The 27,889-nt window shown below is 37.7% G+C and overlaps 1 protein-coding gene across 2 annotated transcripts; it reads right to left on the reverse strand.

Moving 5' to 3' along the window:
* On the reverse strand, nucleotides 1-27,764 carry mthfd1l (methylenetetrahydrofolate dehydrogenase (NADP+ dependent) 1 like). Of its 2 annotated transcripts, none has more exons than XM_007547337.2 (28): nucleotides 27,055-27,507; nucleotides 26,100-26,184; nucleotides 25,830-25,880; nucleotides 25,675-25,728; nucleotides 25,174-25,298; nucleotides 24,412-24,512; nucleotides 23,706-23,842; nucleotides 23,373-23,484; nucleotides 22,776-22,843; nucleotides 22,545-22,642; nucleotides 22,194-22,367; nucleotides 21,942-22,078; nucleotides 21,559-21,605; nucleotides 21,067-21,174; nucleotides 20,843-20,917; nucleotides 20,361-20,463; nucleotides 18,883-18,959; nucleotides 17,298-17,438; nucleotides 16,269-16,337; nucleotides 13,734-13,845; nucleotides 10,395-10,534; nucleotides 10,196-10,237; nucleotides 8,875-8,978; nucleotides 8,554-8,731; nucleotides 7,877-7,984; nucleotides 7,628-7,780; nucleotides 1,362-1,470; nucleotides 1-733 (listed from the first exon to the last, which is right to left on the reverse strand). In XM_007547337.2, exons 1-27 carry the CDS (start codon nucleotides 27,288-27,290, stop codon nucleotides 1,381-1,383), a joined length of 2,925 nt encoding a protein of 974 aa, XP_007547399.1. In that variant the 5' UTR covers nucleotides 27,291-27,507; the 3' UTR covers nucleotides 1-733; nucleotides 1,362-1,380. The 2 variants fall into 2 exon arrangements, with proteins under 2 accessions (XP_007547399.1, XP_007547384.1); XM_007547322.2 differs by lacking the exons at nucleotides 1-733; nucleotides 1,362-1,470 and adding exons at nucleotides 6,553-6,941; nucleotides 27,581-27,764 and having other exon boundaries at nucleotides 27,055-27,367.
* Nucleotides 27,765-27,889: the final 125 nt, after the last annotated feature.

The following is a 27,889-nucleotide window of genomic DNA, read 5'->3' on the forward strand; positions in this document are numbered from 1 at the left end:
TTTTTTTTTTTGTCTGCTGGTTTTTTTAGTGGACATAAAAAATGTAATCCACATTACTCCTGCAGATGCAATAGTGTGGTTTCTCACACTATTGCATGATTAAACACTCCACAGGTCAAACTGACCCCGGAACATTATTGCTGTAATCTACATTTTTTATGTCCAAATTAGTAAATTGTAGTCATTGATCCTTTATTTGTGAGAAATAACAAAATATCATTACACAAATATTGTTTCAAATGGTTAGTAATGGAGTTAATAATCAAAAATGTTTTTGAGGACTTTTTTTGATTTCTCACACTATTGCATGATTAAACACTCCACAGGTCAAACTGACCCCGGAACATTATTGCTGTACCTCAGAAATGAACATGACAGGAGGGTTAACAAGAATAACAAATGATCCCAAGAGCTCCTGTTTGATTTGCTGCTCCTGAAGCCGCAGCGTCAATCTCATTTAGAGCTAGTTAGGTGAAATGAGTCTGCAGGATTGTTACCACATTAAGCTTTTATCTGCTCACACTGGCTGCCTGGGTAACAGCTTGAGTCCTGGGGTATTGTGGTTGATTTGTGCTCTAATATCAAAAAAATAGGCCCATTTGAGCACAAGGCTGTTGATGTGCGGCTACTTTAACAGCTGTAGGAATTGTAGGCCTTTTGAGGAAATGCAAGTCATCACACTGAGTCAGACGTACAGGGTATAGTAGAGTGTGATGGATCCTGAGAAAAAAACCTAGGAACACACACACAAAAAAAAAAAAATGTAGGAAGAAAACCATACTGGATGAGGCAGTGAAACATTTTATAAACTGCAAACCTTGATAAAAGTACTAAAATCCCCCAAAAAACTTTTCGCATTTTGTCAAGTTACAACAACAATCTTGATTTTAAATTGAGACTTTTAGCAAGAGAAAAACAGAACGGAGTGAATTTAAGGAAATTAAATGAGCTTTCAAAGTGATTTACAATAATAAGCCTGAAAAGTGTTGCAGGTCATCAGGCGAGGCAAAGTTTTTGGTCTATAAACATTTTTAGCTAATTCAAAGAACAATAACACATTATCTGCCATATGATCCACTTTCTTCTGATGGCATGTAAATGATACATGGCACACTTTCAGATTTTCATTAGTCAAAAAAAAAAAAAATGTGCAAGTTAATTTCTGCCTTACTTTGTGTTGATGAATCACTTAACAACCCAATTTAACACAGTGCTGTCCGAATTTAATGCGACAAACCAAGAAAAATTTCAAAAGGTTATTAACACTTTGGTAAGACGGAGTAAAAAATAAAATGTAAAAAACTGCAGCTGCTTATGACACCAGGTATGAAGTAGCTTAAATTGAACTGGATGAAACCTACAGGAATATCTTTATGTTGCTCAGAAAAGGCCGATGATCTCCTCCGTTTCAGGATCAAGGTCTATGTCATAGAAACAGGGGCGGGTGGGCAGGCCAGGCATTGTGCTCATCTGAAAAAACACACACACAAAAAAGCAACAAAGTTTTTTCACCGTTATTGTTTACTGCTCCAAACTGTTCACATTTATTTTGAGCCACTTTAATGGTGTTATAATACTATAGGCCTAAACCAGGAAGGAAACTCTTGATAGTTTGAGTTGACAAAAACCTTCAGACTTCATTTACTGGCAAATTTCATGAGTATGTCAGTGACGTTAAAATTAAAGAAGGTTACAACATACATAACAATAACCAAAGCCATAAATTAGACTATTCACCACAACACAGCTGTTAGAAACCAAAAGATAACCTGCAAAATTCAACATCAAGACCTGATAATTAGAGTGGGATCAACCCCCACAGGTCCAATAACAACAATCTGGACTCATTTAACTGAATGTCAACAGTGTAGAAAATGGTAGCCTTGTTCTTAAAGAGGACAAGAGGGCTGCCCTTAAGGTAGGAGGCAGAGTTAAAATAGAACGCAAAAAAACATTTCACCAGCTAACAGATGAGTTCACTGCTTAGCAAACTGCACATATTTTAAAACAAAATCTGAAAACTTTAATGAATAAAGCAACATCTAAGACCTATGCATTTGTACAGCATTAATCAAAAACACAAGTCAGTTTAAATGACAGAACGCTTCGAAAACAACAAAATGGTCTCGGGAAGTTACTGGGAAGACGATAAGCAGCTGTATGACAAGAGCAGCAGAAAAACATTAAAATTATTCATCACTACCACTCCATTTGTGACGCAATGAAGCTACATAATGGACAGAGGAAACTGGAAACAATAGTAAAATTTAGACTAATATTACTAAAGGTATGATTAAATGTCTGCATTGAATGGATAAAGTCTAGTCATATCCGAAAAATAGTGTTCAAGTCAAAATAAAAAAAACATCCAGCTTCATACTCAAAAATGAGTAAATCTTAGTAATCCTAAACACTTTTTATTTCCACTCGAACAATTGTGAGAACAGCCGGTTCATCTAGACCAGAATATTTTTCCTCAATAATCAAAACAGATTTCTTAAGCTGAAACTACAAAGCAAGGTTTCTGCTGGTTTATACAAATCAACTTGAACTTTGAGACATTTTAATAACCTTAACATTTAAATTTAAGGCCTGCGAAAATCACAAAAATGGCCTAACAGTGAAACTTTATTTGCTTGATGTCTAAAGTGTAACTTATTGAATAACTTAGGTTGGCAAAGTTTTAGCTAACCATTGACTATTTTTACCTCACACATTTTTGGGATCAGACTTCATTGCTCTTGCATCTAGGTTGAGTAACTTAAACACTCTTTCAAAGTAAACACACATTTGGCTAGCTGGTCAATTTTCCCTGGACTTCAGCCATGGGTATTATTTTTATTTTTTCCACTAGAATATTCAATGCTTGAAAGCCGAGTTGTCCAGGGAAGGTGTGCTGTGGTCTGGAGCAGCAGCTGGCATCCAGATGTTCCTGATGGTGTCGTTTTTACCCCTAACCGTTATTGACAACATCTTTTAACCAACTATCGAATTCCCTATTTTCAAGCCAGACCTTGTTAAAAATATGCTTTTCCATGACAGAGAAGCTGTTCGCGGGTCATGTAACACGAACATTTTGATTTCAATTCTTTAAACAAGCTGTAAGTGTTTTCAGAAGAGAATAAAATCTTTGGCCTTGCAGCTTTGTTACAGAGTAGTAACACGCAAAGTCCTCAGAACTACAACAGCCAATGAAAACAAGGCATATACAACAAAATGTTTAAAATCTGGGACCATTTAACACTTTAACAATGAAAAATTGAGTGTAAGAAATGCATGACATTTTAGGGACAGCACAAAAAAAGAAACAAACATTGAGGTGCTGAGGAAACTAATCAAATTAGTGACATCACTGGGAACCCAGTCATGTGAATGGAGACTCACAAGATGCCAGTTTCAAGTACTGTAACTAAATTAAATAAACTGAACACAAATTGAGTCACGATTTGTTCTCATGTGCATCTTAAACACTTTTCCTGTCTGGAAAGTTGGATCGTCCAGTCCACAAACAGCAAATCATCTTGCTCATTAGACAGGCAGGGACATTCTTTGCATGCCTCCTTTCTACTGACCCAGGGGCAGTTTTATGGGCCCATTAGTGGAAATGAGACAGGAGGAAGTGAGCAGAGAGTTTCCTGTCTGAGGAAGCGCAGGATGAAGAGTAAACCAAAAGGGACAAAACCGGGTGGACATGTATACACAATGTAACACAGCGGATGTGGACTGCCAACGCCTGCTCGGCTTGCTGGTTGCGTTTCAGCTGTGTGACATCCTAAAAACTCCAGAAACGATTGTAGATGACTCAATTGATGAGTAACGAGATTCAAGTAAAGGAGCCCGGTCGTCATCTAAAGGTAATTAAATGATTTACAGTAAGGAGGAAATGAGGAATAATAAATAAATAAAAGTGTCTCTCCCAACAGTTACAGGTCTGTATGAGACTGTCATTGGGTAACAATCCAGAGTAAAACTACTAAAGTAATTATAAAAATATTTGTCTTTTCTTTTACAAAATATCACAGTTTTCACGCCATAACTGCAAAACTCAACTGTAAATATTTCCTTATGATCAAATCAAGCCTGAAAGGTTCATGGTTTGCCTGCTTTGGCATTTTATCAAAATATCTTTAAACTATAAGGTTGTTTTGAATGAAAATGATCATTTTTGAAATAATGTTGGCATACTGTGATATCAGTAGTCAACCTAAATCAGCACACCATTTGTCATAAGATCCCAGTAACTTCCTGTACTTTATCTAAACATGCCATTAAATAAATAAATACTGTAAAAACACCGATGTGGTGGGACCCTGATCACTGAACCATTATTGTTTCTCTATGCTACTTAATGATCAGGTCTAAAGATCAAAGGGAGGTAAACGATTTTGACTTGAAAAATTATCACAGGGGCAAGTTGTTATCCAAAATGACAATGAAAGTGCAATCTCAAAAGGCTAATTTATTGGATTACGTAGTTTACGAGAGGTACTTGAATGCATCATCAATCACCATGTGTTTTAGTTGAAAACTTCTAGCGTTTCCACCTGCTTAAAACTTGGCAATACCACTTATTTTTGCACCACATTTATTCAGTGAGCTCAAAAAGACTAAGAACTTTCTCTGAAAGCAAAGGTCTTCATATCACAAGAAAATAAATAGTTTTTGGCCTATTTTTGGTTGTTCTTGGCTTCCATCTCCATTTAACACGGCATTCTACTACCATCTGCTTTGAAAACTAATGTAGCTATTGTATAAAACTTATGACTGCAACTATTGAAGCTTTTTGTGCAAACAATACATTAAATCCTTATTAACAAGGAAACAGTCAACATTACTTCAACTTTTGAGGAAAAATTAGACAAAACGACAATGAAAGAGCAATCTCAAAAGGCTGATTTATTGAGGTATTGTTTTCATACAATACCTCTAAAGGTATTGTATGAAAATACACCCAAATCTTAAATCAAGCTAGTTGTGGAGTCATCCAGCTTCCTTGAAGAAATCCTCAACCTGTTGAGGCAGGAATATTTTCCATATTTATCATTAAATTGATTTGAAAAGCATCACTGTGACTTAATGATCCGTTCAGCATTTTATCATGCAAATATATGGTAATTAATTAGCATAATTCATGGTATTCCCAAATAAAAACTTCACAGAATGTCTTCCACTGATGTTCCATTCATTTACCTAAATAAAAAGATGTGGATGACAGACCTTCATGTCACAGCTAAACACTTAAGTTCAACCTTCTTGTCCTGTCAGAATAAAATCAGTCAGCAAATTTAAATATCAAAAGACTCAGACATGCGAAGCCGAAGGTTTTCTTTCAATCTTCAAAGCAACAAAAGATGAGTTGTTCGGCCAGTCCCTCCTCTCAAGCCTGAGAACAAGTTGGCACTCGCAGAAACACATAACACGCCGTGTCTAAAGTTGGAAACCCCACTCGGCTAAATAAGTCGCTTCATTATCCGCAGACACAATGTGCCTTTGTGGGGAAAAACCCTGCAGGACACAGTGTAGCTGGATTTTACCCCCCAGCGATCTTGGAGAAGAGTCAGTCAACAGCAAAATAGTATCTGAAGAGGTGAACGGAGATCATGAACTGAAATCGATCCACTGTACGATGATTAACTCCAGCTTTTTCTAATCCTTGCACCAATTTATATTGACTAAACATAGCAGTCAATTACAATTATGCGTTTGTTCAGGTTTTTAATCAGTTTTGAGAATTTATCCCATCCAGCCTTAAACAGTTCTGTTAATTTCCCACCACCACAAAGGTTCATTGTTCTGTTTGCTACTCCTCCCTGACATATCTGAAGAATGACATCAGGATGATTCTTCACCCAGTAAAGACCCCCCATCCTTCCCTTGTAGAGACTACCCAGTACCCCCACACTCTCTATTCCACCTGTTCCAGTCAACTCCTTTCAAATGTTTTTGTTTTTTCATTTAATACTAAATACAGCAAAAATGTCATTCCTGCTCACTTCTAACATTTAAATGTTGCATCTTCCAGAAACAGATTCAAAGGTGACCTATGTGCTTCTTTGGGCTATAGAAAACATGTTCGTTACATTTTTTTTTTTACACAAAATCATTGTTAGATGATGAGATTTTAATCTGGTCAGTTCTGCCCATTTTGAGCTCCTTTCAGAATGATCTGCTGTTTTAGGGCCGCTGTCACTTTAAATAAGTGGCTGCTGACCACACCCATCAACTCAACGTTTACACTCAAATGTGAAAATGGCTGCAAACAGATGCGCAATTATACAACTGTACATCTTTGAAAAACAAGTGGTTTCTGGATGGTAAGTCAACACAAAACTCTCATCTTTTCCAGCAGCGATTGTACAGTGGCTCCAGGGTAAAACCAGCTGACCAAATGTGCTAGAGCTCGGTTTAGGTTGCTAGGTAACAATCGGGAGGTTTTGGAAAAAAAAATTTTTTCCAAACCCCCAAAAATATTAACTTATTTCCAAAAATGCCTGGGTGTTTTTTTGTTGTTTTTTTTTAAGTGCTTAGGCTATTTTCAGAAGCGGATGATATCCAAATGGAAATATAAAAACATGCAAAACGTTAATTTGGCCAGTTTAAAAAGGACATTATCCTTAAAGACAGAAGCCTTTGACAACAATCTGAAGCCAGTCAGCTGAGCAGTTCAGAGAACAGATCAGAGACTCCCTTTCTGAGTAAGAAGTCAAAGTTTAGGTGTTGTCATTGTGTGAGTGGCAGATCAAAGAGCGGTTAGGGAGAGGGGAGGGATGCCAGCAACGTTGTTGCTCAGCATGGCCAGCGGTTGACATCTACGCCCTCGACTATCCAAACCGGACCCTAAGGGCATGCTGGTGAAACAGCGGGAGGCGAAAAACGCAGGAAGCGACTTCCTTCCTGCCTGGCCCATCGATGGCTGAGGGGCTCCACCCAGCAAATGGTTCCTCAAAACAATAATACAACAAGCAGAAAAAGTAGAAATTATTAGAAAAACAAAAACTGCTTGGTGATGAACTTAGAAATGATGGGAAGAAGGAAAAAAAATCCAGAATGTGAGACTATACAAGATCCTAATCTATAATTTCTTACTGAACTAACTAAAAGCAGCCACATGTAGCCATTAGAGGTCAAATATCAAAGTTGGATTGTAGCAAATAATAGTAATAATAAAAAAAAGATGGTCTCAGTGTCCTTAGCAAGAAGCACAACTGGCTTTAACTGTGTTGGTTGCAGCTTAAGGCAAGGTTCACTTCAAACTTAACCATTTTAAACCTTCTTTTAAAGTTTTGATTTATGAAAGTTATTGGTACAGCGGTCAGGTTTTAAATATGGAAGCTGCAAACGCCACAGGCCAGATTGATGATTAGGTGGAGAGAGGGATAGATATGGATGAATGGCTGAATGGGTGGACTGATGGATAGCCAGGTGGAGCAATAAATGGATCGATGGACACATGAATAAATAACGGATGAGCAGAAAGAGACAGAGAGGGATGGCCTTATTTCTGTAAAGCCCTTAAGGACATCATTTTAAACCAAATCATATCAACCATTTGCCAGGGATAATATTTCGTCGTCAAAGGTATGTCTGACTAGTTTTATCATCTAAATCCTTCCAAAAGCCCACTTACCATTCCCACCAGTGGGAAAATGAAGCCTGCGCCGACGCTTGCACGGACGTCTCTGATTGGCAAAACAAATCCAGTGGGTGTGCCCTTCTTGTCAGGCATGTGGGACAGGGACAGATGAGTCTTGGCCATGCAGATGGGTAAAGACCCATAGCCCTAAATACAAGAAAGAAAGGGTTAAACAGTACGAGTGAGAGTTGCTACATGATTCCTGTCACTGTCAGTCAGTTATTACAGCAGCAGTGATCTCACTTGTTGATTGTAGTAATCTATTTTGCTGCTGGCCTCTGGAGACAGATCGATGTCCTCAGCTCCATACACCTTCTGGGCTATTGTTCTGATCTTCTCCAGGATCGGCATCTGTAGGAAAGGGAGCGCTTCAGCAACAGGTGGATACACACACAGAAAAGTCCGTGGAAGGAGGGGAAATTAGATCCAAGTAAACAGAGAACACATCTGTATGGAGTTAACGTCAAAAGAAGATCGAGGGAATAAAGTCAATACTTTTGTAGCGAAATACAGATTCAGTGCAGTGAAAAAGAACACAACTAAGTAATGAGGTTCAAAGGCAACGCCATGAATTAGACTGTACGTCCAAAATAAAATGTTTTCAGAATCTGTCAGTGATGAATTGAGGAATACAACTTTAGGACTGAATAATGCAAACTAATCTTTTGGCTATCTAGGAGTTTGAACTCAATGTTCATTGTTGTACTCTTGCAAAGGGAGACAAGCATACTGTAAATGGGAAAGCCGAGTTAATTTAAGTCACAACTACTCAATCTGACTAACTCCAAACAGCTGATGCTTTTTGTACATCCACAGTGTTTGGAGGAAACAAATAAATTAACATCAGATACAAACAGTATCCAGAAATAGGCAAATAAAAGTATTACAGTGCAATGAAGCAAATTTACAGCCGTGTTCACCTCTGTATTATACAGGAACTGGAAGTTTGTGGGCCTGCCAGCTGCCTCTTTCACCGCCATGGCCAGCTCCAGAGAGCCCCGCCCACCCTGCGACCAGTGCCGACATGGCACGGCGTCAGAAGCACCGCACTCCTTGGCGAGCTGACACACCAGGTCAATCTCCGCCTGCGTGTCCGTCCTGAGAGATCACAGTGGTGACATTGTGAGACGTGAATGATGCGAGAACGCACAATGAATAAAGCAGAAATAATGTTTTTTTTTGTATTAAATAATGCAATAAATAAAGGTTGGTAGTTCTGGATTTGTAAAAGTTTGTCTTACTTGAAAACGTTTAGTGCCACCACTACAGGAACCCCAAAGAGGTGAGCATTCTGGATTTGTTTCTTAAGATTGCTATGGCAACCACCTGCAACAAGACTCAGGTTCTACAAGAAAAAAAAACAAACAACTCAGACATCAAAAAATAGATGTGTTACGGTATCTTTATTTAAAATATTTTTCATTAGTATTAAAGCAGTTTTCTACTAGTTATATTCGGACTTTATATGGTAAAAAGTAGTATACAACTGAAGAGAAAGGATTTTTCCCCCCCCAAATAAAAATACATACAAGTTCTAGTACCATGGTTGCCATAATAATGATCAAGTTGAGTTGTAACTGGTAAATTAAATTGGAGAGAGATAAGTTGGTCTGTCACACAGGAAATTTGCGATTTCAGAGGAAGTCAAGCTTAAATGCCGTCATTTCCTGTTCAACAATTTAGCTGAGGAGCCAAAACAAATTGACTTTCCTTTAAAACCGTTTTGGGGCTTAAATGGTCACTTTTAAATTTGTTTAGGGATATTAATATTTATTCTATCGTACTTGCTCTGGTAATGAACTCTGATAAAATATTCCACTCTGTACCATTTGTTATTGTCATTGTCCTCTATACCAAAATGGCAGCTACTCCAAAGGAGAATAAATTAACTGCATATAGAAATCTAGTCTTGGACTTTGTGTGTGTGTGTTTCTCCGAGTCCCTGCAGACTTTGTTAACCAAGTCCATACAAGTCCAATTAATGCACGTCCCTGGTTCTGTTTTTCTCTGTACTTCTGGTTTTTATTACAAGCGTCATAATTAACTTACACTGTGCGATTATTTACACAGCTGAATTGGCCTCGGAGTCCAGGGATTCTGGCCAGGTATCAATAAACACACACACACACTGCACACACAAACAGAAACGCACCTCCCTTCAGCTGCGCCTCACATACCAGGAAACCACAAACTAATGTTCTGTTTGAGCTGATAATCAAATAACCATGTTCTTGCTTATCTACTCTTACAGGTGGAGCTCTGACTGCGGCTGAAAATAAAGCCGCAGCAACAGAGCCCGTTAGCATAGGAGTGGCAGCACTCTAATTTCATATGTCATCTCATGTCCTGTCCCATTTAAATTCTCATACAAGTGGCTTTAACTGTGTTGGTCACATCATGAACCTTAGACTAAATGAAATTAAAAACATGCCACGTCATTTATTTTCATTTGATTGGAAGTTATGTTCAAAACAACCAATCAGCTCATGTGCACTTTCATGCTCATCTCATTTTCTCCATGCTTTTTATGTTTCTATGCACATTGATATTTTAAGCTCATACCTCATCGATATACTCTTTGGGAAGAGGAGCACCAGCAGACACCTAAAACACAGCAAGGCAGATCATTGGAAACAGAAAAATAATTGGAATAACCGTCACTGTGCTAGACATTTAATGTAACTAATGAAAAGGAAGAAAGCTGATACTATAAAATTGTAAGTATTACTTTAAATGTGCTGGTCATAATGCATAAGCTTACATTTGGGCCACCTCCATGCATCTTCAGCGCACGAACAGTTGCAACCAGCACCATCACGTTGGGCCTCAAACCCGACGCCCGACATTTGATATTAAAGAATTTCTCCATCCCGATGTCTGCTCCAAACCCAGCTTCAGTCACTGGAGGAAGACATGCATGTATGATAGTAGCACTTTTTCAGCAATATGAAGACAATGAAGATTGTTTAAATAATGATTATTTGAATTGAATCACAGCTGCTGAACTGAGAAAAACATTTAAGGTGGATTCTGGAAAACAGTTGATTGTGTGACCATCATCTGTCAATATTGCTTAATGTTCCACCTCATCAGTTTATTGGCAATACTGTATATAAATCAAAGTTGACCTGAATAAAAAAAACAACAGATGATCTCATCAAGTCTTCACCTAAAGTGCAGAACATCAGGAGAGACAGCTTTCTGTCTGAGTAGATGTAATGCACCGAGTAATGGGTTCAAGCTAAGTGCTTTCTAAAAGACAGAGGGTCTCTGATATGGACAACACTGAACCAGGCCCTCTTGAGAAAGCTAAAAAACAAGAAGTCTCAGACGTAGTTTCCTCTTCCGAGTCATTTGAGTGTGTATACATTAAGCGATTAACATTACTTCATCTAGTGATGTGCAGACAGCTTTGAGATGCCTGTTAAGTTTTGACGGACAGCTGTCAATTTATCCCTACAAGGAAAAAAATATCCAATAAGTTTCTGAAAGCAAGCAGATACACATGAGCAGATTTTTATCCTTTACAGTAAATTTACAGCTTTACTAGCTTCAGAAAGTAAAGTTAGGCTGTCACTTGACGTCATAAAAAGCATGAGAATGAAAGCAAAGTTTTAGGTCTGACCATAGAGTTGGAATTAAAACAAAGGCTTGTTACCAACAGCACTGCTGCAGATTAAGCAACATCGATACCTCCATTAACTGTCTGTACATATTTTCCAAAGTAAAACATTAAAGTTGTTTGAAATGAACAAGAAAAACTGATCCAGTCTTTCTTGCAATAGCACCTTAAATAAACATTTTTCCTCAGCCACCATCTAATTAAAACGTCCATATTTAATGATAAATCAATCTGACCAAACATGTAAAAACAGACTCAATGTTTTTTTTTTAATACAATCCTTTAGGCAGATTTTTTTTAACGTGGGAAATTGTCCTGAAAGTAGGAGCCAGGGGTTTTTAGTAGTTTGTAATCCAGACAGCTAATGATATAGGAATCACACACATCTGGTGTGTGGGATTCCCAGATTTCCACCCTCCTCCCCACAGAGAGCAGCAATTCTTCACGTTAATCCCAGATTCCAACGCGCACCACAATAACAAGAAGCATGATATAGCATGACCATGAGTAATATCACTATGATCCCCTCAAACATCTGAGGTCAGAAAAGGTTCAAGTACTTCCTTCAGGGAGAATTAAAGTGGACGGAAAGTGCACCACCCACAAAACAAAGCCAATAAAAAAAAAGAAATAAAAAGAAGAGTGGAAGACTCAAACTAATAAAGATACCTACCCTTTATTAATCAATCATCAAAAAAAAAAAAAAGAAAAAGAAAAAACTTAAGCCAATTTCTGGGAGAAAAAAAAAGAAAAAAGCTCAGGATCACGCAGATTTGACTCTGGGATCTTGGCAGATTTCCCAACTTCAGTTCTTAACTTCTGATGCTGCCATAGTGTAATTTTAAGACAACTTGCATACAAACATAAAAAAGATGTCTTATTTTAGTTTTGACCTCCCTTATAACATGTTTGACATTTTGTATGCAGCAGTGTTTTCAATTTTGAGTCACAAAGTGACTGGCTGCCATCCTCATTGGAATTAGCCATCCTTAAATGAAAAAAAAAAAGCGAGACGCAGATTCCGTTGTTACGGCTGTCATCTTTGGTTAGTATCAAATCATTGCGGTCTCACTTGTCTCATAATCCATAACTTTTGGAGAGAAGAACAAAAGGCTTGAATTTTCTTTACATACATGAGGAAATGCAAACTCTTTAGCATTATTAAGAACATTTTATACAAATGAATGTCAAGCAGTCCTCTAAAGTCTTCTTTGTGAGCAAAATTCAACTTTCCAATAACAGGTTTCCTGAAGATCAGACCTTGATTAAAAATATTACCAGAATTTCATCTTCTCGCATGCAAACTCCAGCCTTACTTAAAACAAAAACAAACACTAAATTAGTTATTTTAAAAGCTGTAGCAAGTTATTCACGTACATTACTTTAGTTTTTTTTAAATCAATACAGGTTTCTAGTTTTCTTTGATGTCCAAGCTGCCAATTACCATTTTGACCAACTCTCCTTTTTAAAAGACTACTCTGAATTCAACAGTACATCAAAGAGTAACATAATCCTCAAAGTAAACCTGATCTGATTTTTAACAAATTTAAGCTTATGTATCAAAGCACATACCAGAGGGTGATGCATGTCCAAAAATTGTGAGAAATCTTAAGTTTTATATCTTCAATGGCCATGCAAAAGAAAACAAAAATAAAACAAAACAAAAAAAATAACTTGTGCTTCATTAGCTGAAATAGGTGGAGTTTAAAAAAAAAAGAGCTGCCTGGGGAGGAAAAACAAGGGAGGTCGAGTTCTAGGCATATCTGAGAGTCAGGTAACAAACACAAGGACAGAGGAGGGGGGATTAAGATGGACAGATGGAAAACAATTGGGGTGAAGAGAAGCTGAGGCCTAAAACACACAAGCATCCTCAGCCACAGTTGGAAATTAAATTCTGTGCTTAAACAGCAAGTGACAGTTTGATTAAATGCAGCACATATCCTTTTATACAGAAAACACTGGTCAAACTCTTAGAAATAAACCATGGAGTAAAAAACTGCATGTATACACCTGGAAAACTCGGGCATTCCAAACGTAGCCTGTGTCACAGGAAATGAAGACAAAACGAGGAGCAGGCTAGATATGAACAGATAAAATGTAAAATACTCAAGTGTGCTTCGACATTGAAGGGATTAGTGTGGTTTACTCTAAAGCATTCCTGGGCCTCTTAAGATTATCAACTTGCTTCCTTCCTCTCTGCTGTTTTTGCACAATCTCTTGGTCAGTTTCTTAGAAAGGAGTTGAAGACCAGAGGAGGATACTACAGCGGTTCATCAGAGCCAAGTGGAACAGAGCCACAGTGAAAAATGAAGACGGATAAAAGCCAAATGTTGCAACAGCTGAAGTTCATCACTGTGGTCAATCTAAATCCTAAGTCATCATTTCATCCCACCAGCTGTGGTTTTAAAAGCAAAGCTCATCTAGTTCTGCTGTCCTTCCACAGTGAGGCTGTGTGTGATCTTTCTGTAAGGACCTTACCCACATAGCCATCCTGTCCAACCAACTTCAAAGCCAGCTTGTCTGCCAACACTGAGGAGCTTCCATGGGCGATGTTGGCAAAGGGCCCGGCATGGACAAACACTGGCGTACCCTGCGACAATTAAAGGGGCACACAAACATACAACAGTTTAGAAAACAGTGTAACCCTAGCAACTTCCCAAGCCTGGCAGAAAAACCAGCTTCTTTCTTTACCAAAAAGAACAACTTTCAGTCACACTTCAGGGTAAATAGTGGGGTTTCAATGCACTTTGGCTGACTAAGTGTTTGAACAGCAGAGACAAGTTAAGAGGTGCTTGACTGACATGTCAACCCAAGTCTGGGTCCTTACTTCCAAGTGTTGACGCAGATTACTCTCTAAAGATTGAAAACACAAGCTGAAGAAGCGCCTTAAGAGCCAGTTTCTTCTGCTGCTACTTAAATTGATGTAACTTTCTTTACAGCAACAAACAAAATCCTGAAACGGAACTAAAACACGACTGCTGCTCAGTTGGCCTATGAGCATGCTACCAACAAAGAACAAGGGCTTAAAAAGTAAGTTATTAAACAGAAAACATTTTTAAACTCACACCAACTCTATGGTCTAAAGTACATATTTCTGTCTAGACTCTTTGGAAATATAATGCTGCCCATGAACATTTTTATCTGCTAAGGGCTTTTTGTTCTTGACAGATAAAGTTAATATATTCTGAAAATTATATTGATTTATCTCATCCTAAAAAACAGATCGTTTTGTTAACATTTTTATGAACTGATCACTTCTGTTACACTTGTAGCAAAATGTTGACATATAACTGAAATAATACATTTGTTGTATACCATGGGTCTCCAAAGTAACAGACAAAAGGAGAAAAAAAATGCAATACAAAAACCTCCCCCAAAGAAAAACAAACCCTCCTTAGCCACAAGGATGCTATAAGTAGAAAGCAACTCTTTAAAAGCTCTCACTAACTCTCACAGATCCTCGAGTTTATAGCTGGCTTCCACAAATGCATGCATGACTGAAGACAATTGCTATTCTTCAAGAGCAAAATACCAACACAATCACGTTGGACTCTAAAAAGGCGACAACTTTGTGACTAAAAAAAACCAGCTGACCTATTGTCACACTGAATGTAGATTCCTTAACAGAGGAAAGAGGAAGGATGGGACGGCCTAATACGATTTTCTAAGGCTTTGTTTGCATACCTCTATACTGCCTGCATAAACAGTCTTCCCTCAGAGGAGCAAATCTGGGTGAAACAAGGCTCTGGGAAAAGCTGCAAACTGTTTTTTTTTGTTTTTTGTTTTGAACAGTTGAGAAAGTTGCATGAATCAGATCCGCATTTGCTGTAGGAGGAAACTGAGTGCACAGTTGGAAAAACGATGTTATTCCATGCTTGTCATTCATGTTTTCAACATAAATGTAAACGTCAAAGAATCGGAATAATGTTCGTTTGGGACCCCTGAACTTTTCACTCTTTCAGGAGATGCATCAGCAACGGCAGAGTGATGAAAACCCGAGTGTCAAATCCCCAAGTGTTGAATGGGATAATGAAGGCCGGGAAGGAAGATGAACATAACAGGAACATCGAGATCATGTCAATATTTCCTCATTTTGAGCAACTTGTGCATCATACCAGCTGCAAAACCATGCACAAATCCCGTAACCTTTGACATGAGGCAGCATCAGGACTCGAGAGGCTCAGTTTATGCTACGCTCTCCAGTCTCCCCTCAGGAAAGATGCCTGGAGTTGTTTTTTGAAACCCCATGGAGAGAGGATGTTTGGAAAACCTCAAAGAATGGCTGAGGTCTGCTAAACAGACACGTACACAGGGAGTAGGTAAAAAAAAAAAAAAAAAATCTCTTCTCATTATGCTCAGTCTCTTTTAGACTCCATCCCATCTGATATAGAGACAAGTCCACTGCAACAAAGCACACGTTTTCAGATGAGAGCTCTAGATCCTTGAGTGAATCCGTGTTCATCACCGGCACAAGTCAAGAGGGCAAAAAGGGGAATAATTGGTCAAGTTCGGTGGAAAGTTCTCATGCAGCTCTGAGGTCCGGTTGGTCCTGATACCAGCTCCCTGACCAGAATCACAGGAAACCCACACAGGAAATGGTTTCACACAGCAGGGCCGTAGAGTTTCCTCCAAAAACAAAAACTCAAAGAGTAACAAAATCTTTGCTCCATACAAAAGTCCCCCCCTTCCTCTCCATACGCTCAGAATACACAGTACGTGTGACAAGCTGTGTTTATTTTTCCCACTTGGTAGATGTGATCAAACTTCTTGTTCAACAAGGAACAAATAAACAAAAAATGTCAGTTTATGTTTAAAAAAAAGAAACAAAAAGAAAGATGATGCATGACTTAACATTGAAAATTTCAGTTTTATATCTGTCCAAGAAAATAAAGAAAAAACATTGTGCAGCATTTTTCAGCCTGAAACAAAGAGTTTACATCCAAGTGTGTTATCTGTTCATCTAGTTATCACACCAGATATCACAGCTTAAGTGAGAAATACTTTTTTTCTCACCTCAAGGGTCTGCATCAGTGTGGGCTTGATGGCATCTTTCATTAGCACTGCAAGGGCACCACTTACCCCCTGTCAGACAAGAAAGAAAGAAAAATGAGGAAAGCTGCTGGAAACAAAGACTTTACAAATAGGCCACATAGAGAATTTAAAAGCATCCAAAATAAACCAAGGAATTGTAATTGTTCATTATTAACTGTACTAAATAATTTCCATACTGCCATTTCTACACTATAGTTTATGGTTATATGCCAAATCTGCAAATATGAGCAAAAAAATAAAATAAAAACTGTGCCCCTGTGAACTATGGTCAATTTGAATGTCTGTTGCTCTCAAACATTGCAGTCATGTGTGGGAAAGTGAAGGCCGATAGCACAAGAAGCAGGAAGACTCTGCTTAACATCCTATTCATGAGATACAAGCAAAGCTGCACGTTGTTTTGAATTAACATGGGCGGAGGGAGTTAAGCATTAATGCGTCTGACCCAGAAAGCATACTTTTTTTTTTTAACTGACTGGTGGAAAATTGCAGGGAGGAAGAATTACGGTACACAATCAAATTACAGACATTTTGTAAAACGTTAAAAATTATACACTCAAATTAAAAGTTATCAGTTTTGAAACAGAAAACAGGATGAAGGAAAAAAGATAAAGATACAACCAACAAAAAGTCATTACAAGCAGTAAGGAGGACAGCAAGATCCAGCATGATGTTAAACAATATTTATCTCAGCCCATCTTTTAATTCACCGACTGCGTTTCCATTGACCATAAAATCATGCAAACTGGAATTAAGAATCCATGTTTATGGAAAGACTCTTTACTGGCATAAGTATACCTGTACTGCACCTGGTTTTGTCAGACATTTTCATTTTTATATTTTTGTTCAAACATGAGTCAAATGTAAATGTTCGATTAAGTCCCAACATTTTTAAGCAATTTTTCAACCAAAACACTTACAGATATGAAGTAAACACTGGGAGGTCGAGTTAGAACATTCTTTGGGATGAAATAATTTCTTCATAAAACCCACCAAGTCCTCCGCTGTGACAGGTTCTCCAGAGCGACTGGATCCCACCACAATGCGGGCCAATCTGTTCTTCATGTCCTTTAGGCTATCCGCGAGGGCCAGAATAGCCATGATCTCACTGGCTACTGCAATGTCAAAACCAGTCTAAAAGTCGAAAGAAAACAGTTCCATTTTTGCTAAGACAGCACATTCAAAACAACCGTGCACAATAATTCCCACCATTATCGTTTTGAAACTGTGTTGTAAAAAGCACCCTGTAAATAAAGACAGATTTGAGAGTCTAAACACTAATAGAGTATTTCTCAAGACACCAGAAATAACACTGTGGCGCCAGGGTAAAATAAAAATAAAAAATCCCTTTAGTCACCTGGTTTTTTTGCATGGGCAACAAAATATGGCTTATGAAAGCAGCCCAGTTTGGAGTGATGATTTTATGGGGAGAATGTAACGAGAAACATGTTTAACTCATTTCAATGAGAGATTATGTTGTAATTTATGTGAAACTAAAAAGACTTTGAGAACATGAGTGAATAAGTGGTCATTTAAAAAGGGAAGCAGATAACAGTGGACGTCTTCATTCCATGACTCTCACACAGATTTTAACAAAGGGAGAGAAAAATGTCTTGAATCACATTAATCCAACAAGGACCTCAGGATCTCCCCTCCCGCTCCCAGTCATAATACCCTGAGGGGCTATAGAGTATCCAGTAGTGGAGGAAGGTGGAGGCCAAAGGAATGAAACAGAATGGATGGCAGTAAATATAAGCATATGCTGAGACAGCTTAGGGGGTTATTTCAGGTGGGTGTGGAGGAGTGTAGCTGTGTGTATATGGGTGGGTCATTTTCCTTCTTGTGTAAACATTTGCTTTCACTTAAGGCTGCTTGCTTCCCATGGACCTGAACTGTTTATTCGCTGAATTTCATTTAGCTGTCATTACTGCTGATATGTGGCTAAAGTACAGCTGGGCAGCATCACAGAGAGTGCGGTGGAGTGTAGGTGTGGGCCTGTTAACATCATCGAAATACAAGGTTTTCAAAAGCTAGCTTAAAAAAAATTATTCACTAAATTGTAAATATGCTTTAATGCCATTTCAACGAGATGCCAGAGAAAATCATTGCATAACCAAACTTTTCTACAGATAAATGCAGTGCCACTGCTCCTCCTCCACCTGTTGCTGTGTGCTTCAAGTGAGCCGGCTGAAAGAAGACTCCCAAGCACTTTTCTAACTTACATTTGAGAATTTAGAATTATGTCAAACAGTTATTGCATAGAAACTAAAGGAGCACAACCATTTACTCATATTAAACTTATTTATGCGGTTTTAAAACACAGCCGAGACCTAATGCTAACAAAATAAATAGCCTGACTAATAAGCAAGTAAGTAAAAGACATTTTAAATCAACAAGGAGTTCCCATATTATGCTTAAAGACTAGGAGACCATGAGGTCAGATTAATGCATTAAGCTAAAAACTATTAGTTTTTCACTTTTAAACAAATTCTCATGTTTAAAATTTTCTTTGGATTTATAACAAGAAGGAAATAATAATAAACAGTGTCAGACGATTCATGACATTAAACCACCATACCTCTCTGATCTGTCCTTTTTCAGTGCTTGCCTGTCCCACTGTGATTTTCCTCAAGAAACGGTCATTTGTATCAACAACTGAAAAAGCAAAATTACATATCAGCTCACAATAATTAAAGTGACATGTCCTATAAATTATAAATGCAGATTTGAAAATTTGGATTAGAAATGAATCCATTGATTGCCCAGAGATTGTACTTGGCCATTCAATATTTTGGTGATCAAGATCATAAAGACAAAAAGATGGTAAATATTTGGACTTATTCAATAAATGCATCAAACCAACAGCATTTCTTTTTAAGTACTTTGGGGTTTTCCACACATGTCAGATGCAAAAATGAGCATAATCTTTTAATTCCTCCATCTATTTAAAACCGATACCTCCATCAATGAATCTGCAGCAAATTTATTTCCTATTTTAACTGTTAAAGTCTTTCAAAAGATAAGCAGTGTAATCGGTCCGGGTTTCCTACTTCAGCACATAAAACAAGTCTTCAAATCTGTGGCTGAGAAAGTTTTCTTTGTGGCTCCCAGCAGCTGGGATCCTTGTTAGCTCAGCAGTATTCACTGGGTCATTTAGCGCAATAAAAAAATAGAGGGGAGGGAAAAAAAAGACATATTTCTCTGTCACCCTTAAACTTTACTGTTTTTTTTTTAATCTCAAGGACTTTTTCTTAAAAATGGCCTCCGCAGCCACTGGGATTAATGCCACATCAGTCATAGCAACACCCAGCTGCTTTGTGTCAATGACAAATTTAAACCAACATTGCTGTAGGTAACATAGCCCCAACAGCAATCCTAACCACACTCTGGTATAGAAATATGATTGATTACAAGTGTAACATTCATTTAACACAAAATAACTTCAGGATGCATTAACCAGGGATGGTTCAATGGCTGGCTCGGATGTTTCTCCCTAATGGTAACGTATTTGTACGGTCTTTATATCGTTTCAGAATAAGTCCCAGTCCAAGTCATGCCATTTTAACTCTGCCGTTTGTCCCCCTGAAGCAATGCCAAGCGATCCCCACTTGTTTGTTGCTCTGGGACCAGCCAGTACCTTTTTGAGTTTAGTCTGGCAAGTTTTTTTATGCAGCCCATGTCTCTTTATCCAAATAAATGCCTAACTGGAAAACATTTACAAATCATTTAGAGTTGCCCATGTATGTTTGTTTTTTTTTTTGTTTTTTTTAGCTACAACTGAGTGAGCAGAGTTTTCTGCAGCTACTATGAACTAAGTGTGGTAAACAATATTAAATATTTGTTTATAAATGAGCAAATCTGATGAAGGAATGCACAATTGAACATTTTGCTGCATAATGTTGCACATAAAATTTCAAATGTTTGAAATAATAGCTAGAAGCAAGTGAAAGGTTAAGCTCAAATATTTTTCAGATTTAAGAAACAACTCTACAGTATTTCTTAGAGTTTGCTACAACCAACTACGGTGAGCAAGTGAACATGTAGTTGTAGAAATACCTCTCTGCCAGGTAATTTGTGATGGATCGAAATCAAGGCGCACAAAGCTGCTGACTTCTTCTGGTGTAAGAGAGGCAGGATCAGTTTTATCGATACCAAGACGCTGAAATGAAGTGGAGAACAAAACAGAAATACAGATTTTGGATTCCTCTTTATGCTTTTTGAAAAAAAGTATTTGGTAAATGCAACATTTAGGTTTGTCACTGGACTCAAGCAAATACAGCCATCCAATTTTCTCTGATTTGGACATATAAAAAATGCAAACAGGATTATAAAAAGCTGAGGATTCTACTGCCAGATTACAAAATGTGCAGCAGGAATGATTATTCTAAAAAAATATATATAAGACTTAACAGACATAACAAATATATGAACATAGTATATTTGTAAAGGTAAACTGAGGCCCCCTAGTGGAGAAAGCAATCATCCTTCAATTGTATTATGCTCTCAAGAACTTTGCATATTGTAGTATTTAGACTTACCCGAAGCCTGGAGATCTGGATGGGAGAGAATTTTCTAACTCCATATACAGAAGGAACCAATCTATTGAACAGCGACTACATGAGAAAAAAAAAAATATATATATATTTTTTTAAATACAAATACATTTTCAACTAATTTTAAGCTAAAAATGTTAATTTACTTATTTTCCTAATAAACCAAATACTAACAGTAAATTACACATTTGTACTTAATTTACAGTCACCTTGTCGGACTGCGTGGCCTCATGGAGCATCCTGGCATCGATGGCTGCCGCCAGCAGGTTGTTAGCTGCTGTGATGGCATGGATGTCACCAGTCAAATGGAGGTTGAACTGATGGGGGAGTTCAAGGTGTTTTATGGGTGGAAAAAATAAATACATTTTGTGAAGGACTGTATTTGAAAGCTTGTTAGTAATAATAAAAATGGTAATGGTTAGAAAAAGAACAGAATTTTAAGTTTCTGATAAGCTGATCTCCACTCATTCCAAGTCAACATGAAAACTGATTTTTCTGGTCTAATAATAAGTTTGTTCTTATGGAAGTGAAAGTGAAATTAGAGACTGAAAAAAGAAAGCTGGCATGTTGTAGAAAGAAAAGTATAGAGTCACTGCTGTACAGAAATGTGTGGATGACTTTTTTTTTTTTTTAAATGGCTTGTCTCTGCATATCTCAGATCTTTAAAGTCTTCTCTAGTTCTGCCTGTCAGCACATCTCACCTCCTCCATAGGGATGACCTGGGCATAGCCCCCTCCTGCAGCTCCCCCTAGGCACAAAGCAGAGGTAGAACAGTTAAAGAAAGACAAGAGGACAACTGGTGAGTGTTAGACTCTAAATGAACTACTCCACCCAAAAATGCATAAACCGGAGTTTCATTAATCCCGATGTATAAGATCATCTCCAGATCTCTGGCTTTCCATGCTTTAATGGATTTAGTAAAAACAACCACAACCCTTATCACAAGCATTATTATTATTTCAAATACAAATTTTGTTTTTAGAATGGCTATTTCTATAAACAACCAATGTTTACCTTCTTAATATAGTAAAAAAATAAAAATAAAAATCCAAAGAGGATGCATCCAACACCCATTAATCCTAACCTTTAACTCCAAAGGTCGGTCCCTGAGAAGGCTGTCGAAGGCAGGCAAAGGAGTTGAGCTTGAGGTGGGCAGACAAGGCCTGAACCAGACCTACGGTCACTGTGGTTTTACCTTCACCAAATGGAGTTGGAGTTATACTAAATATACAAACAAAAGGAGGTTTTAGGATTTTTTTTTTTAATCTTTGTCTTCAGATTGTGGTTTATGCTTCTCAAGTTGTGTCTGAACTCCAAAATACTGTACATCACATACCCAGCAACCAAAACATATTTGCCATCAGGCTGAGAGTGGAGGCGGTCCAAGAGGGAGAGTTGGACCTTAGCTTTGTTCCTCCCATAAGCTTCAAGCTCCTCTGGCAGCAAACCAATTTCCTCGGCCAGCTGAGCTACAGGTTTTGGTGTCTGAGCCCTTGAGATCTCAATGTCACTAAAACAGCAGATGAGCATTTTATTTTATTATGTTTGAATACCATGACAACATGACATTTATTTCAACAGCAGTCTAACAATGTCTGTTGTGCCCATGTACGATAAAAAATTTGCAGAATATATAGTTATATATGGGAAGTCGTAATTTCATGTGTTAATATTTGGAAGTCCATACGTTGGAACAGGGTTTAATGGCTGAAGTTTACAGCTGCGCAGATTCCAGGGTCTGTACTGCTGCTCCTGAAGCCACCGACTGCAGCCGTGTGTCACATTCTAATAGGAAAAAATAAATAAATGGAAATTAAGGTTTTTAAAAGTATTAGATCATTGTTTGAAGCACATAATAGTTAAGGAGAGGTAAAAAAAAAAAAAAAAAACTTAAAAAAAAAAAAAGAACAGAACAGACCTGTGCTCTGTAGACAGCTGTGAGGTATGCTAATCCAGATATTGAGGACATGTCAATGAGGTCGTCATCTGGATTTCATATTATGCAAAACAAGCAGAAATTTACTTGTACTAATGTACATACAAAAAAGAAAAAGTATTAAAATGATGAAATCTATGGATGTCTATGTGCCCCAGAAGGATCTCTGACGCAACTACGATGAAACTTAATTTTTATGGACAGTTTTTAAATTCCACGAAAAAAAGAAAAGAAAAAAGTTCAGCAAAAAGGTTTTCCCAGTTAAAGTAGATTGCTCAGTTAACACAAGCGTTATCATTGTGAGTATTTTAGTAAATTATTCATGCATTCATCTCTATTCACTGCAATGCACTTACTATCACACCTAACAAACAGCCATTTGTCGCACATGCAAATCAGAGCAAATAACAGACTTTGTTTCTCTTTTCTGGCTCCCAGTTTGTTTCCATCTTGTATTTCAATTATTTTGTACATAATATATCTTGATTGTGCTTTATCTTTAAAAAAAAGTGCAAAGAAATGCTTTGTCTAGTTAACTTTCTGCTCAGATGGAGGCATGTAGAAAGTAATCAGTCATACCTGGCTCCAGGGCCGACTCGCAGTGAATGATGACCGTCTCTGGTCGAGCCCAGGACGGCGGGATGTCCATGTTTCCCGCACTTAAAAGAAATACAGCATCAGCCTGCAATACCTAATGAAGAAAGAAGTGAAAGCACACAACTAAGAAATGTGTTTTGCAACTCAGACATAAATTACAGGTGAACAAAAACACACATTAATACAAGTTGAAAACAAATATCAGTTGGTTTAGTTAGGATCACATTTTATGAAGCCAATAGTGTCCCCTTGTGGTCATTTACTAGAATAGCAGAATGGTATCAAAAAAAAAAGATACAATGAAACTCAACAAACCTGTGTCTTCAAGCTATTCGAGTTCCAATGATTTGTTTGAACAGTCATCCCACTTCTTTCAATCAGGCACTGTAGGGCCAACCTGAGTGGTCCTTGTCCTCCTACCAGCAACACTGATTTTCCTTTCAAAGACGCATCTGCAAAAACATTTACAACATGTTGGAATACAAGTCCTGTGTTCAATAAACTATGTAGATTTCTTCACAACTCTCAAAATATTTAAGAAAGATGTATAAATACATCCAATATAAAAAACAATGAAAAGCATTCAATTAAATGAAAACATTGTGTAAAACAATAATACATATTTTCTAATATTTTGCTTCTACACAACTCTTAATTAGTCAAAATGAGTAACAAAGTGATCACTCAGGCATCATGCTCAAATAAGTAAAATGTTTGTTCTGGAATATTTTATTTCAAATACAGTAATAAGCATCCAAGTAAACACACATGCAGACAATGAAATCATGAAGAAACAAATTATTAACATGCAACACTGATGATGTTTGGATGGATATACAAAAGGTTATTTTTATGTCCCAGTGAGGCAACTTTTATATGCCAAACAAAGAAAATTGCTTATTAAGACAAACATTGAGAGAAAAAAAAATATATACACATCATCACAGCCCTTCTGCGTTTACAGAGATGCTCAAGTGTTCTTGCAATAAACGACAAAGAGCTTGTTTTGGCAGAAACTCACCATGTTTTCCCAGCAGATCCAAAACAGCACTTGCCATCGGTGGTACAAAACCTTTGCTCATGTCTCCTCTCACCAGGCGGCCTATATTCAAATTGGAAATGCTATGTTGCAAGAAGCAAAAAGAACAAAAAAAAAAAAGTTTTGAAAAATGTATTGCTTTGTTTATTATGCATTTACTTCAAAGTTCATCACATATTACTAAATAAAACCATGACAAAACTTTCTATGGTTGGAAAGAATTTGATAGACTGAAGAAGTAATTTCCATATACCTGAAGCTTTGTTAAAATATCACATACAGTCTACTAAAAGTTCAAACGCTCTGCTTTCAAGATAAAGAGGTTAACTTTGCTCATTATACCGATAGAATAAAAATAAGCACAACTTGAGGCCTTTTAAGTAAAAGAACTTAAACTTTCATGATTTTAAACCAGTCCCCTTCAATTTGTGGTTATTACATAGCGTACCTTACTAATGTTCCCATTCCCCTGTTTTAGGAAGACACATGCTGTACAATTTGTCTTAATTTTTTGCAGGCCTACTTGATTGGGATCAAATGTGACATGCACAATATTTTAGGACAAACCATGACCAGTGGCTTACTTTTGACTTGTGGGTAAACATCACAAGTCAAAAGTAAGCCAAGTGTGATAAGTTGCCCTTTTGTGCAACTTATCACATGTTCCTACAGCTCAACACCATTTACCATCCATGAAATAATGCTCATCCTTCTGTCAGCCAAAATACTCTCACAAGATCTTACCAATCAACATCTTTCTCTGGTTTAAGTGCGTTGAGCACTCGACTAGTGAGGGAAGCTGGTGGGAGGTGGAGAAAGACTCCATGCACCTTGGGGTCATCGTTAAGCTTCAGCAACTCTTCTATTATCTACATGCAAGCAAAGATACAGAAACAGCAAAGATGTGTGAAAGTAGAGAAGCTGAGCAGCAGGTTCCTGCTATTCACCTGCTATTAAATAAACGACTGAGCAATTCCCAGAAATATCCATTGCTTCTGAATGAATAAGGAGGGAAGACCCAGCTGAGCCAAAGTAGCTGTTGAGCAGCTTCACCAACAATATATCAAGCAGCTAGGCTAACAATTGCGTCGCAAATGAATAAATAATTACATTAGAAGCATAAAGTTAAAAATATTGACTAAATCACTGAAAAGTAAGCAACCATGATCACACCCAAAAGAAGCCTGGCAAAGCATGTACAGACTTGCTTACAAGGAATCCAACCTGTTAGTCAGTGTTACTTACTTCATCTTCACTGCAGTTCTTTGCCAAACAAATCTGAGTGACATTCAAGCCAATCTATGAAGAGACAGACATGGATATTTCAGCCACTGAGTAAATTTCAAAAACAAATATTCACACAATGGAGTGTAAAAAAAAAAAGAAAAAGGGAAGACCACCTTGCCAGCAACTTTCTTATTGATTTCCAACATGCTGCCATTTTCACCAGCCTTCGAGATGAACACAAAATCATGATTAAAACACAGAGACCAACCAGATTGTACAGCAACGCAACAGTGTCAATAAAAAAAAGATACTCCTGAGGTCAAAGGCACATTAAGAAAAATCAAGTCATGTCCACAAAGTTTGGTCAAGTACAGTTAAAAAGGCTTTTGCTGGAGTTTATATTTTGTCTCTATGATCTTCGGAACGGCGATGCCATACATTACCTGTAAAATGACTAGCAGGGGCTGGATGTCAGGACTTCTTCTTTGCAGTGTTGCAATTGCCTCCTGGGTACTCTGAACTACTTCCCTGTAAATAAGCATTAAGGTACACAGCTTTACAATGGTGAAAGCCAAGCAGATTTTAAAAGCCACAGACAGCTGTAGAACTGAAATATACTGTGAAGTGGGTAATGAAGTACTACCCAAGAATTGTGATGAAGATTACAATTCAATTTATTGTACTGTTCCACCAGGAATATTTTATCATCGTTTTGTTTTGCTACTAAGCAAAATTTTGCTGCATTGTTTCAGTGTCTTCTTTTTTCCTCCTTTACATATAGATCAATAAATAATGCATACACCAACTGGATTACCACAATCAATTTGAAATAGAACGGATTTTGTTAATTTGTGTGCCAAATTAAATGTCTGTATTGGGACTGAAAGACCGATTATCTCTGGTAACTGAGTGGGAGGGGCCTCTATAGTGACAATGACCTACATTTTACGCAGAAATGTAAACATTAACTTTATCAACCCCATCTCAAACTGTTGGTGCAATATTCTCTCTTTTAAAAAAAATCACAAAAAAATAAAACTAGAAACCAACATTATGTCAGATGAAATCCCATATTTAAAATAGAACTTTGTAAAACAAACTACCCTGAATTTACAGTATATCATCTTAACTGGTAATGAATTAACTTCCCTCAATCATCCATCTATTCATTAATTTCTTCCATTAATTTTGCCCGTGTTTGCTGTATAAATTGCATGTTTAGTAACAACACAGAGAGATTGCATCATCTGGGTGCACGTGGGGAACTGGCTGTTAGCCAAACCTGAGCCGTTTGTCTCTCGAGCGAACTACAGCATAAAATAGTTACACTTTCTAAACGAAACTAAGCCAAAATATACTGAATTGAAATATAAACGTTTAATACACAAAATTTCTTACCCCACTGATCTGCTGCATTCGGACCATTCGTCCTCTTTGAAAAGTTTCCCGAAGTTTGCAGTTAAAGTCGGGCTCGTCCCGCTGCTAGTAACGGTGCTAGCAGTCCGAAGGGTTAACCGGCTGTTTGTCGTCCAAACCGGGAGACATCCACGCGACATGCCGCTGAATCTGCTTCCTGGACGGGAAGCACGCACTCGGACGCTACAGCAGACACTGCGAATTGTGGCCAGCTTCATGGTGACTTCTTACTTTGTTTCTGGGTCTCAGAAGGGTCCTTGACTCTCCGTTAGAGTAGCACACGAAGGAGTCTTTCCTAGAGGAAGAAAAGAAGTTGAGATAGTCTCCGGCTACTGATGGAGGTGTGGTAACTTCAGGGGTACTCGGAAGTATAAATGTCCACAGCCCTGTGCTTTCTATAAACTCCAAATATAATAAATCTCCAATAGGCTAAATGGTGGTTTGTAACAACACAACACGTGCATATGATGCCAAGTAATTAACGTGCAGTCTCTCAACCGCAACTCACTTTAAATGTGATAGTTTCTCTCCGAAGGGTTAACCGGCTGTTTGTCGTCCCAACCGGGAGACATCCACGCGACATCCATCATATAATTACTTGCATATGATGCCAAGTAATTAACGTGCAGTCTCTCAACCGCAACTCACTTTAAATGTGATAGTTTCTCTCCGAACAATTGATTTTTTTCTATCGAGCGCTTTTATGACTTAAACGTCACTGCCTTCAGATGTTTATTATGTTAAAACAAACCCCGGAATTTCCAAGTAAGCTCAGAACAGTCGCTTTCTTTACTAATATGGAATTTTACAGGTCCTT

This window comes from Poecilia formosa, unplaced genomic scaffold (genome assembly GCF_000485575.1).
Source record: "Poecilia formosa unplaced genomic scaffold, Poecilia_formosa-5.1.2 Scaffold1, whole genome shotgun sequence".
Lineage (NCBI taxonomy): Eukaryota > Metazoa > Chordata > Actinopteri > Cyprinodontiformes > Poeciliidae > Poecilia > Poecilia formosa.

What these genes read in the sequence shown, in the direction of transcription:
- mthfd1l (XM_007547322.2), bottom strand. Translation starts at nt 27,290, where the DNA reads ATGAAGCTGGCCACAATTCGCAGTGTCTGCTGTAGCGTCCGAGTGCGT. An exon ending in CCAGAGAAAGATGTTGATTG is followed by an intron (nt 24,513 to 25,173) that starts GTAAGATCTTGT and finishes CTTGCAACATAG; the next exon opens with CATTTCCAATTTGAATATAG. An exon ending in AGTTCCTGTATAATACAGAG is followed by an intron (nt 7,985 to 8,553) that starts GTGAACACGGCT and finishes CCTTTCCTACAG; the next exon opens with ATGCCGATCCTGGAGAAGAT.